The 13,364-nt window shown below is 41.5% G+C and overlaps 1 protein-coding gene across 1 annotated transcript; it reads left to right on the top strand.

Moving 5' to 3' along the window:
• Positions 1 to 40: 40 nt before the first annotated feature.
• LOC135486327 (twinkle mtDNA helicase-like) lies at positions 41 to 11,098 on the top strand. Its single transcript, XM_064769032.1, has 14 exons — positions 41 to 108; positions 440 to 968; positions 1,525 to 1,621; positions 2,070 to 2,220; positions 2,970 to 3,136; positions 3,993 to 4,149; positions 4,668 to 4,789; positions 5,722 to 5,893; positions 6,786 to 6,920; positions 7,165 to 7,238; positions 8,148 to 8,262; positions 8,635 to 8,826; positions 9,126 to 9,251; positions 9,984 to 11,098. Exons 2-14 carry the CDS (start codon positions 581 to 583, stop codon positions 10,140 to 10,142), a joined length of 2,055 nt encoding a protein of 684 aa, XP_064625102.1. The 5' UTR covers positions 41 to 108; positions 440 to 580; the 3' UTR covers positions 10,143 to 11,098.
• Positions 11,099 to 13,364: the final 2,266 nt, after the last annotated feature.

Raw genomic sequence — 13,364 nt, 5'->3', positions numbered from 1 at the left:
TTGAAGGAATCCCATAGCATAATCTATTTTTAGTAACACAGATTTTTCAACCGCCATTCCAGAATTACAGACCAATTTGCAAACGTCAACACATGTTTCAAGAGTTTGGTAAATACTTTTTACGGTGTGTTCCTCAAAACTACTCATCTTATTTCCTGGCACTTCAAAAATAGTAGCTTTATTTTGTCGTCTGTGTCAGAAAATCTGATGATGTGTGTATGCCAGGAGCCAGATTACTTGTAAACAGTGATAGAATATGCGTCCGACAAATGGACCATCAACTTTTGTACATGTTTGTGGTATATGTATTCTATTGTCGGACAAGGTACTGCCCCCCCCCCCCCCCCCCCCCCAATTCAGATTCGGTTAATATCAGCATGAGCTCTTCCATGATAAATTGATCCATCTCAATCCCATTTGAAAAATGCTCTCATTTCAGTGTCTACAGACTAACTTGCCCAGCATGGCCCAATCGCCAATGAATGAACGATGATGGATATAGTCGTGACTGATCACACAAAATACGAGGAGCGGATCACAGAATGCAGCGCTACTGAGAATCGTCTATCAGGCGCAAGTCATGACAAGTTCTCTGAAATTATCCCCAGTCATCTTTAGAAGGAGCTCCCTCTGCAGGACGTTGCTTCGAAAGGGAACCTATCATAATGTAATTGTCAAATACGATCAGTCAATGGCATTCCCCGATTATCAAAGATTTTCACGTTGTAGCACGAACAGTCAGTGGAAGACACCAAGCTCTCAATGGACTCCAGACATTTCTAGTCGAGGATTTGCCAGAGTGCCGAGCCCCACAAATCAGGATAGTTCCTCGACTGCTGACATTGTGTCGTTCCTCAAGAGACAAGGGGTGAAATATATCGACGGTCACACCTGCTTCTCTATGACTTGTCCTCGCTTCAAGAATCTCAAAGCCGATGCTGATAGATTGTTTGTGAACAAAACTACGGGTAAAGTATAGCTTTTTTTATTCATTGTGTTTCAGTTTTGTTGAAGGCTTTATTTGCCTTTTTGTGTTTAAAATTCTACTGTCCAAATAACTAAAGTAGAACCTCTCTATTAAGGACACCCTCGGGACTGACAAGTGCTGTCCTTAATAGAGAGGTGTCCTGATTAGAAAGGTCAAATTGAATGGAAAGAACCAATTCGGGAACAAAACTAGTGTCCTTAACAGAGAGGTTGTCCTTAATAGAGAGGTGTCCACTAAGGAAGGTTCCACTGTACTTAGTGACAATTAATTTCTTTCTTCTAATCTTTGGATTATTAGGTGATTTCTTCAAAGTCTGCCCAGTTATGAACTTCAAAGGCTTGTTGGATAATTTAACTGCCTCTGCAAGATTCAATGAAGTTAATAACTTGATTATTGTTGGTGTCTGCTTTTGCTTTTGTTTTTGGTGCTGGGTCAAAACACTCTAAATAAGATTTGATATGCTCAAAATAAAACTGGCAAGTCAAAGGGGAAGAACACCCTGAAAGAGATTGGATTGCACTTTTGTCTTCTTACAGGTCATTTTGTATGCAGAAGTTGCAAGAAGTCAGGGAAGTGGTCTCAACTTCGTGACAACATCGCCGTTATAGTCAAAGAAAGAACAGATAAGAAAAAGTGAGTGAATTATTTTTTTAAAGTGTAGATACACCTAGTTAACCTCACAATAAATATCCTATGAAATATGTAAGCCCAGAACTTGACCAGATGGGGGATCAATCTTGAGGGGCCATGGATTCATTTAGTAGCGCTTCTGCCAGGATAAAGAAAAGGGCAGGGATCCGTTTTGGTCAAAAAAGGCTTATAATTGCGCTGTGAAGTCGGACTGAGGATTACTTCGCATGTGTACGCCGACAGTGGTTCGAGCTCTACAGGGTGGCCCAGAATTATTTTCCCTCACACAATGGATACACAATAGAATTCTCCTGTGCAAGGGAAAATAATCCTGGGCCACCCTGTAGCATACGCATGCCTACAAGATGGAAAATAATATAGAAAAATCAGAAAGGTGTGCGTACAAACTATATAAACAGCCCCTTACATTTTTAAATTTGATGTTTTTCAGGAGGCCACAGGCGTGCTTCAAGGAGTTAGAGCCCGATTCAATTCCTAGTAAAACCGCCGAGAAGATCCAAGCTGTTCTCAGTGATAGCAAAAGTTTTCAAGAATGTGATGAGGCAACACAAAGTGAATTGATGAGGAGATTTAATATGGAGGTTGGTACAAGAAAAAGGGTGGTCAGGGAAATGACATGTTGTATGTTTTTTCTTTGGGGCCGTTGGAGCCACTAAAGAGATGCCAGGCTTTCCAGCTGTATCAGACAATGTTATCAATATTATTTGGCTTTTCTACAGTGCTTTTTAAGTTAGCTTAACTGATACTCACATTATTGTAACAGTTTGTTTCACTTGAGGCAGACCCATGTCTGTATAAAAAGCACTTTAGAAACTATTAGGGTTACTTTTATAAGTGCTACAGTTTGTTGCACTTAAGGCAGACCCACTTCAGTATAAAAAGCACTTTAGAAACTCATGATTACTTTTATAAGTGCTACAGTTTGTTGCACTTGAGGCAGACCCCTGTCAGTATAAAAAGCACTTTAGAAACTATCACAGTTACTTTTATAAGTGCTACAGTTTGTTGCACTTGAGGCAGATCCACTTCAGTATAAAAAGCACTTTAGAAATTATCATGGTCACTTTTATAAGTGCTACAGTTTGTTGCAGTTGAGGCAGACCCATGTCAGTATAAAAAGCACTTTAGAGATACTCCCAGTTATTAGCATTATTATTGTAACAGTTTGTTGCACTTTGAGACAGACCACCCACCATGTCAGTATAAAAGGTGCTTTAGAAACAATCGCATCCATTTTCAATATTGGTACAGTCTGTTGCACTTTCGAAGTGCTCTAGAAATACTCATAGTTATTTGTAGCATTCTTACAGTTTGTTGCAATATTTTGCAGGGCCTCCTCCCCAGCTGTCTTGATAAATACCAAGTGCGAGTATCAAGGGACTTGGGTTCTCTCATCTTTCCCTTTCACAACTCGGATGGATCACATCAGGGTCTTAAGCTGATCAAGGTACATGAGGATGAGGGACCCAACAAGTTCATTCAGCATTTTGTACCCAGGTAAGGAATCAAATGACAAACCAGGTCTTCCTCTGTTAACTGAGACTTCCTTTTCTTATTCTGAGCTGTTATAAAATGAAATTCCTTCAGCACCGATCACCTGCACTCAGTGGTACATTTTTACTTTTGACTCAAAATGGGATGTTTTCTTGAGCTTTTTATTTGGCATGCCCAGTCAAACGCAAACTCAAAAAGTGCAAAATTTCAACTGCATTAACCTCTTGACTACTGCCGACCGCTTTTCGCAATCAAATATGCGTGTTTACCGTCGACTGCTATAGCAGTCGCAATCAAGTACACGTGTTTACCGCTGACTGCTATAGCAGTCACAATCAAATACACGTGTTTACCACCGACCGCTATAGCAGTCGCAATCAAATACACGTGTTTACCGCTGACTGCTTGAGCAGTTGCAATCAAATACACGTGTTTACCGCCGACTGCTTGAGTGGTCGCTATAAAAGGCCTTTCTGTGTATTGTTTGGTGTGATCTGGCTCGGCTCTACTGGTGTATAGAGACGCAGGCACGTCGTCTGCCAACTTGAACTAAGTCGTATAGATGGCGCTGCGGTGGCGGCGAAGACAGAGGTTTTGCCAGATGCACGTGGCTGAACAATAATACCAAAAAGGCCCCAGTATGGAACGGTTCAATTGGCCCGGTAGTCAAGAGGTTAATGCATTAAGTATTCATATTAACCAAACACGATATTCGGTCTTCAGCCAACTCATCAACTTTTAACTTTGGAAACATTTCAGATTAGACATTTCAGTAAATGTTTTTATTCAGAGATTAAAAAGATTACTGAAATGTCTAATCCGATTACGATTTCATAATATTCATTCTATTCACTTCCAGAAGCGATCGCATGTTTCTGTTTGGTTGGGCTACCGTTTCTACGAAACACAAGATGGTGGTTGTAACGACGAGTGAAACGGACGCCATTGCTGTGCATCAGGCAACCAAGATTCCCGCCGTAGCATTATCAAAGGGACAATCGGCCTTACCACCAGAGGTGAGAAAATGATGCGCCAATTGTCAAAATTCAAACTGGCATGACTGCCGTATGCAAGGTTTCTATAGGCTTTGGCTCAATTTTGAGCATTGGCACTATTTTTGCAGCTTGAATAAGGGGACATGACAGCTTTACCAACGGGGGAGGCACTGCTGTGGTCCTCAAACTTCTTCATCTTCGCCGTTCAACCTGCCTAAAACTAGAACTTCAGTCTCGTGGTGGAGATGAAGTGGCTTGTCAGTTCGTGGTCATGCTGTGTTCCCCACAGTTTTCCCCCAACATTGGTGTCTGCGGGCCAGAATTTCTGTCATAAATCCTGGTGCGGGGGACAGTCTTTTAGGATGTGGTGTGGTGTCTGCACTGCTGTCTGGCATTGGCATTCTGCTGTGTCCCTTACTCCTGGTTCTCATGTAGAGGGTAGTAAGAAGACCTCAGGAATAACTATGATTTCCTTGAACTGTATGGAATATTCTTGGACAGAAAGAATTTTCTTCAAGCAATAATGTTCTTTGTTTCAGGTTCTGCCATTTCTTGAGCAGTTCGATAAGATAATTTTGTGGTTTGGTAGCGATGTGAGGAATTGGGATGCTGCTAAAATGTTTGCCAAGAAACTTGGGGAGGAGAGATGCCATCTTGTCAGGTAGGCAGGCGTTGTTAGAAAAGTTATCACAATTAGATTGTCTGGATATACAGTAGAACCTCTCTTAGCGGACACCTCTCTATTAAGGACAACCTCTCTATTAAGGACAGTTTTGGTCCCGATTTGGTTGTTTCCATTCAATTTGACCTCTCTAATCAGGACACCTCTCTATTAAGGACAGCACTTGTCAGTCCCGAGGCTGTCCTTAATAGAGAGGTTCTGCTGTACAGTGGAACCTCTTTTAGCGGACACCTCTCTATTAAGGACAACCTCTCTATTAAGGACACTACGTTTGGTCCCAAATTGTCCGTTTCCATTCAATTTGACCCCTCTAATCAGGACACCTCTCTATTAAGGACAGCACTTGTCAGTCCCGAGGGTGTCCTTAATAGAGAGGTTCTGCTGTATTTGAATATTACTGTGCCAAGTTGAATGAACATACTGGTTGCATGCCACAGCAGGTTGGCCCAAATCTTTTCTCAAACGAATTTTAGAAACGTGTTATCATCATTATTATCATTACTTGTATCGTAATCCAATTTGATTATGCTGGAGGTATTGAGTGCAATTGAGGCTACTTTCCACCTGCTGCTGCGTGGGATATATTTTGCGTGCCCTGGCATAGGCACTCAGGTTCAAGAGATATGTTGGTTTTTATAAATGATAATGGCTATCAGCAAGACTTTGGCCTTTCCAAAGAATCATCAGACTAGGACAAACTTCTAGAAGATTTATTTCAAAATGGCTATTGGCAGGTTGGCCCAAATCTTTTCTCAAACGAAACGAAAACTGTGACCTTTCCAACCAGTATCCTTGAAAAATTATCAAATAAATAAATAAATAAAAATTGCCATAAACAAATAAATATCAAACTGCCATAAATTTCTTGATAATGTTATTTTAGCAACATTTTCTTCTATTTTTAATACCAGCCCTAGTGACGATCAGCCAAATGCAATGGAGGCCCTTAGGAAAAATCTCAAACTGTCCAAGATAGCGTCTGATGCTAAACCTGCCCCGCACAAGTCCATAACCTCATTCAAAGAACTCCGACAAGAAGTCTTCAACCAGTTTAGTCATGCTGAACAAGCTGCAGGGGTAAAGGTGGGTAGATGTGGAACTCGTTTGACTCTCAGTGCGTGAGAGTGGTTTTCTGGCCAGTTTCAAGACAGGGCTGAAAACCCTGCAGAGTGCATTTGAACCTCTCTTAGCGGATATCTCTCCATTAAGGACAACCTTTCTGTAAAGGACACTAGTTTTGGTCCCAAGGTAGAAGTTTCAATTCAATTTGACCTCTCTAATCAAGACACCTCTCTATTAGGGACAGCACTTGTCAGTCCCGAGGGTGTCCATAATAGAGAGGATCTACTGTACTTTTTTTGAAAGCACCTCTGAGCCAGACACGTCAAATGGGCGCTATACAAGACGCTATTTACTTACTCACTTACTTAGGTAAGAGATCTGCGGGGGTAAAAGTGGGTAGAAACGAGAGCTGTTTGGTTCTCAGTCTTTGAAACAAAGGGATTGTAGAAGTACTTCTTGAACTTGCCAATTTGATACATGTTTGTTACCTTAAAGAAGTACAGTAGAACCTCTCTATTAAGGACACCTCGGGACTGACAAGTGGTGTCCTTAATAGAGCTGTGTCCTGATTAGAGAGGTCAAATTGAATGAAAACAACCAATTTGGGCCCAAACCTAGTGTCCTTAAAAGAGAGGTTGTCCTTAATAAAGAGGTGTCCGCTAAGGGAGGTTCTACTGTACCTTATTGTTATCTGCCATGCCATTGTATGCTGCATAAAACCAAAACTTCTTTACTGTGGATTGATGAGATTTTGTTCCAACCCTTGATTTTCGAGAGTGCTGCCAACATAATGATAGTTGACACCTCTGTAGGAAAAGCCCTCCTTTAGGAGACCGATTTGGGCCCGTAATTTGTAATATCTTTACTTTGACAACCTAGTAAGACGAGCCCTTACCAATCTTGGATATTTCAGTGGAAAAGATACCCTCGCCTGAACCAGCTGTTGAAGGGTCACCGTCGTGGTGAGTTGACGGTGTTTACGGGACCAACCGGGTCGGGAAAGACGACATTTATCAGCGACTATTCATTGGATCTTTGTTTACAAGGGGTATATATCGTCTGCTTCGAAATACTCGATTTCTTGGCTACAACTGTTGGCCCATTAACCTCATACATAACTCGTATAGCTTTATTAACTTACTTAATTACAATATGGTGGCAAATTATTAGTCATCAAAAGTTTGAGGGACCTTCACCATTGTCTTCTGTCATTAACCGCTTCCATTAGGTCGTCACCAAGGCCAGCTGCCACATATCCTGCTTCACTTTCACTGAAAATTTCTTTCCCCTAGGTTCACACTTTGTGGGGAAGTTTTGAAATCAACAATGTCAGGTTGTGTCGTATGATGCTACAACAGTTTGCAAGGTAAGACTCGCACCATGGCTGGTTAACGATGGGCATGATCCCACTATAAACAATAAAGTGGTCAACATATATGTAACTTGTAACGTTAATAAGGGTGGTGTAGTTGAGTAGTTTGAAGACCTGAGGCAGCAGGGTTTTGACCTTAAAAGGGTTTTCAATTCTTCACATTTCAATGTGACATGACTTTTAAATGTCATTTAACAACATCACTTGTGACTGTCATTTAATGACATGACTTTGTACTGCTGTCATTTAACGACATGACTTTGTACTGCCGTCATCTAACGACATGACTTTTCACTGTCATTTAACGACATGACTTTGTACTGCCGTCATCTAATGACATGACTTCTCACTGTCATTTATTGACATGACTTTGTACTGCTGTCATTTAACGACATGACTTTGTACTGCCGTCATCTAACGACATGACTTTTCACTGTCATTTAATGAGATGACTTTGTACCGCAGTCATTAAATGACATGACTTTGTACTGCCGTCATCTAATGACATGACTTCTCACTGTCATTTATTGACATGACTTTGTACTGCCGTCATCTAACGACATGACTTTTCACTGTCATTTTATGACATGACTTCTCACTGTCATTTAACGACATGACTTTGTACTGTCGTCATTTAACGACATGACTTTGTACTGCCGTCATCTAACGACATGACTTTTCACTGTCATTTTATGACATGACTTCTCACTGTCATTTAACGACATGACTTTGTACTGCCGTCATTTAACGACATGACTTTGTACTGCCGTCATCTCACGACATGACTTTTCACTGTCATTTACTGACATGACTTTTTACTGTCATTTCCAACTATGCAAGTAAATCTTTGAACTGCAGAACTCCCTGATTGTGTATTACTAATCTTGTTTCTTTTTGTTTCAGGAAGAATGTGTACAAAAACCTAGATAACTTTGATGAGTATGCTGACGGCTTTGAGGCCATACCGATGCATTTCATGACATTCCATGGCGAGGAAAACTTCAAGAAAGTACTTGATGTAAGGGAAGGAGATGAGCAATGTGCTTAGGATCCACCGCTGCCCCCCAGTCAAATACCTAATGGACTGTGGGTCTCAGTTCCCTCAGAAAGGGGGAATCATTTTGAGTTCAAAACCTGTGTGTAAAATCCCCGAGATAATGAAGAAGGGGAGTACTTTTTCCGCCTCAGAAAAATTCAGGGGTCATTTTGGAATATGAGTACAAGCACTGGGCCCCCTTTAATTTTGTTGATTGGAGGTAGAGTGGGGGGGGGGCATTTGTTGATTTGGCCTCTGAGACTGAGACTGATTCAATTCCGGAAATGAGAATTCCAATGGAAAAGAAAAGAGTAATTAAATGCACCTTTGTTGAAAACTACTTCTTCTTTTCAGACGATGTCCCATGCAGTATACGTACATGATATAGCCCATGTGATTGTTGATAACCTGCAGTTTATGATGGGCGTAGAGCGCTTTGGGTCATCCATGGATCGTTTCTTCCAACAAGAGGTCATCATTGGTGCATTTAGAAGATTTGCTACAAATTTGAACTGCCACGTTACATTGGTGATACATCCCAGAAAGGTAAGTCGTGTGTGATTGTTATCTAATACAAGTGGTTTCACCCTGGAGAATCAAAGGCCTCCCGAACATGAATGAACCTGTCACAGCCATATACAACCTGATATCCACTCAGGAGTTTCTGGGTCGTTTTAAATGCTCACTTTGAGTACAGTAATGAAAAGCAGTGCAGCTGTAATCTACGTACTTTTAAACATACTAATTTTCACTGTTCTCATGAATAACTTACATTTTCAAAAAGTGTTGTAGGTTGGTTGTGCGGCACCTTTCCCTCTGTTATCTCATTCCCATCTCGTTTGTAGGAAGATGATGAAAGTCTGCTGTCCAAGTCTTCCATATTTGGTACTGCCAAGGCGTCGCAGGAAGCGGACAATATCTTGATTCTGCAAGACCAGACACGATCCCTCACGGGGAAAAAATTCATCCAGGTAAACGCTCTCTACAGTCCCCCCACACACTCTGGTTTCAGATTGTGCCACACCCTCATTCCCACCTTCAAGGGGAGAGGAGGTATTTTCGTAGGAAAAGCAATGGGGATTAAATCCTGCAAAAATTGCAAAAGGTGTTTTTACCTGTATAAATTGGAAAAAGGGGTATTTTTAGCAGGCACAAGCCTTCAGCATAATTTTGTTATTGCTGTTTAGGCGAATTGCTCCTGGAATACACTTGTAAAATTCGAACACCCCATTAAAAACGGGGTTAGAACTATGTCAAAAACCTGCAATAAGGTGGATTTAAATATTCAAATCTCATTGAAAGGAATGATAATTTGTAGCAGTGGTTCCCCTTAAATAAGGAGTGTTGAGTGCTTGGAGAATCCTATGCAAGGGGGTCTGTGTCTGGTGTCACCAGCCAATTTACTGCAGCTGGCATCAATCTCACAATGTTCTGATCAGAGGTCCTGGACACTGTTCATAACTCTCAAGTGGGAAATCAGCCATTTGCTGATTTAGTCTGTGGCACGACTGTGTTACCTTGCGTTCAATCTACATGTATCACTGAGCTATAGCCACTGTAGCTTGCCCATGCCCCCCCAATTCTTGGCAAGTTGGGGAATTGATTCTCCAGGGAGACTACAGCCAATGCATTCAAAGCAAACACCGAACCACTACTGTATGCTACTCTTTCTAATTCCCATCTTGTTTCATTTTGTGTCACAGGTAGTCAAGAACAGATATGATGGCGAATGTGGGTCGTTGATTCTCAAATTTGACAAGGAATCTCTTGGATTTGCTGGATCTGAATCAAAACCAAAGACTCGTAAAAAGGCCAACAATGACGGTGATGTTGAAGCAGACAATACTGTGCCGGAGTTATGATGAAAATCTACTGGTTAAAGGGTAACTTCGGTAATTGCACATTATTGCAGTGCAGGAACCATATATATTTAACAAAATTTGTATTTCTGCTGTTCTAAAATAAAAACCAATTGCAAAATTGCAAACTTTTGATCAAACATTGTGCAGAGACTGAAAATCAACCAAAAAGAATGATTGCATTGGTTACTGAAGTCATCCTTTAACGTTTACGGTAACACTTTAGGAAAAATGTGTTTATGTATTTTCAAAGAACCATGAGACAAGGGTTCTAAAAAGGGGCTTACAATCAAAATGTCATGTACAAAATTGCTTAATATTTATTACTGCATGCATCCAGTTTGTGTGCTGATGAATTTGATGATCTGATCAAGTTGATATTAACGATGCTGGCTTTTCATTTTGGTGCTCTTACAATACTATGCATTTAAGTTACGATACTATACAGAAGAACCTCACTATTATGAACACCCTTGGGACTGAGAAGTGCTGTTCTTAATAGAGAGGTGTCCTGATTAGTGAGGTCGAACTGACGGGAAACAACCACTTTGGGACCAAACTTAGTGGCCTTGATAGAGAGGTTGTCCTTAATAGAGAGGTGTCTGCTAAGAGAGGTTCGCACTGTGCTATGAGGTCTCAGACTGACACATGATTCATGAGCTGATCTGTTCAAGCCATTGCTGTATCATACAGTTACAGTGGAACCTCCCTTAGTGGACACCTCTCTGATCAGGACACCCTCTCTATTAAGGACACTAGTTTTGGTCCCAAAAAATTGTTACCTTTCAATTTGACCTCTGATCAGGACACCTCTCTTCTTGTTGCTGGTTTCCCCAACTGACCAAATGGCAAAATAGGGTTTGTGTGGACATTCCTATTCAAAAGCAATGAAGAAAGATTGTACGATCTTTCCTGCTTTCTGGGTCAGGATGTTCAACCTGAGCTCTCAAAGTATAACATTTAAGAGTAAGATTGGTCTAATAAATTATATATTTTATAATAACAGCTAATAGTTCTTTATTCTTGCCTCCTTGTCCTTGTATGCGATATCATCTACAAAAAGTGAGATTTTCCATGACACTTCTTCCTCTGATCTAAAACCATCCTTAGTATGAGTAAATATTCAGATGAAAGTCATATAGGACATTGTTAGCTCTGTAAACAATAGTGGGCGATTGGTAATGTAACATCGGAAGAAACCTGAGATGTCACTAGAAACCAGCATCAGAGGCTCCAGCCCTCGATGTCGCAGGAAGACGCACACCGACCTCCGTGGTGACTGGCAATGATGTTAATTTCAAACATCAGTCTTGCCTCTGAGTCACTCAGACAGCCCAAGTGTAACACGATAAGATCGGAGGGTGTGACACTGTCTCTGTGTCCTTGTGATTTCTTCTGTGCCTTTAAAGCATCCTTCGTGTGTCTGTTTCTGACCATGGGTGATATGAATAAAGACTGGCAAATGCTTTTACTTCAATTTTGTACAGAAAGGCCTAGTGTAAATGTACATGGAGTTTTAGATAAAAGCATTTGCTAGTCTTTATTCATATCGCCCATTATGTCGAAGTCTGTTCTCATTTTTTCGTCACGATGACATCTATGCTTGGAAATCAACTTTGGTATGGTCTGACTGTTTGATTCAATGGCAGTATGGCAGACAACAAAGTCTGGGCAAAAACCATTGATGTATCATTAGATTGACTCATGTCTCCACTTTCATGAGACACCTTCCCTGAAGCTGTCCCTCATTATGTCAGATTGTGTCATTGTCTCCATCCCCATGAGACATCTTCCTGTGCCCGAAACTGTCCTCGAATAATCAGATTGTGTCATTGTCTCCATCCCCATGAGACATCTTCCTGTGCCCGAAGCTGTCCTCGAATAATCAGATTGTGTCATTGTCTCCATCCCCATGAGACATCTTCCTGTGCCCGAAGCTGTCCTCGAATAATCAGATTGTGTCATTGTTTCCATCCCCATGACATATCTTCTTGTGCCCCGAAGCTATCCCTGGTATAATCAGATAGTGTAATTGTCTCCATCCCCACGGCACATCTTCCAGTACCCTAAAACTGTCCCTCGTATTGTCAGATTGAGTCATTGTCTCCCTCCCAAGACACATCTTCCTGTGCCCTGAAGCTGTCCTTCATATAATCAGATGGTATATTTTCTCCATCCTGATAACACATCTTCCTGTGTTCCGAAGCTATCCCCAGTATAATGAGACTGTATCATGGTCTCCATCCCCATGACACATCTTCCTGTGCCCCGAAGCTGTCCCTCGTATTTTCAGATAGTGTCATTGTCTCCATCCCCATGACACATTTTCCTGTGCCCTGAAGCAGTCCTTAGTATAATCAGATTGTGTGATTGTCTCCATCCACATGACACATCTTCCTGTGCCCTGAAGCAGTCCCTAGTATAATCAGATTGTGTCATTGTCTCCATCTCCATGACACATCTTCCTGTGCCCTGAAGCTGTCCCTGGTATAATCAGATTGTGTTATTGTCCCCATCCCCATGAAACATCTTCCTGTGCCCTGGTGATTTCTGTCATATAATCAGATTTTGTCATTGTCCCCATCCCCATGAGACATTTTCCTGTGCCCTGGTGATGTCTGTCATATAATCTGATTGTGTCATTGTCTCCATCCCATGATACATCTTCCTGTGCTCCGAAGCTGTCCCTCGTATTTTCAGATAGTGTCATTGTCTCCATCCACATGACACATCTCCCTGTGCCCTGAAGCTGTCCGTCGTATAATCAGATTGTGTCATTGTCTCCATCCACATGACACATCTCCCTGTGCCCTGAAGCTGTCCGTCATATAATCAGATTGTGTCATTGTCTCCATCCACATGACACATCTCCCTGTGCCCTGAAGCTGTCCGTCATATAATCAGATTGTGTCATTGTCTCCATCCACATGACACATCTCCCTGTGCCCTGAAGCTGTCCCTCGTATAATCAGATTGCAACATTGTCTTCATCCCCGTTACACATCTTCCTGTGTCCCTAAGCTGTCCCTCGTATCATCAGATTGTGTCTTTGTCTTCATCCCCGTGAAACATTTTCCTGTGCCCTGATGCTGTCTGTCAAATCTCATTCATGTTGATTATACTTGATTGCTTGTACTGTTTTAATAACCGCTGTTGTTTATGCTAACAGTAGATGACGCAATCAAGAAAATCGCATTCGTCTGGTTCGTCCTCGCCGAATGATGA

The sequence above is a fragment of the Lineus longissimus genome, chromosome 4, assembly GCF_910592395.1.
Source record: "Lineus longissimus chromosome 4, tnLinLong1.2, whole genome shotgun sequence".
Classification (NCBI taxonomy): Eukaryota; Metazoa; Nemertea; class Pilidiophora; order Heteronemertea; family Lineidae; genus Lineus; species Lineus longissimus.
The sequence above is the reverse complement of the archived record's forward strand: the minus strand, read 5'-3'. Positions and strand labels throughout refer to the sequence as shown.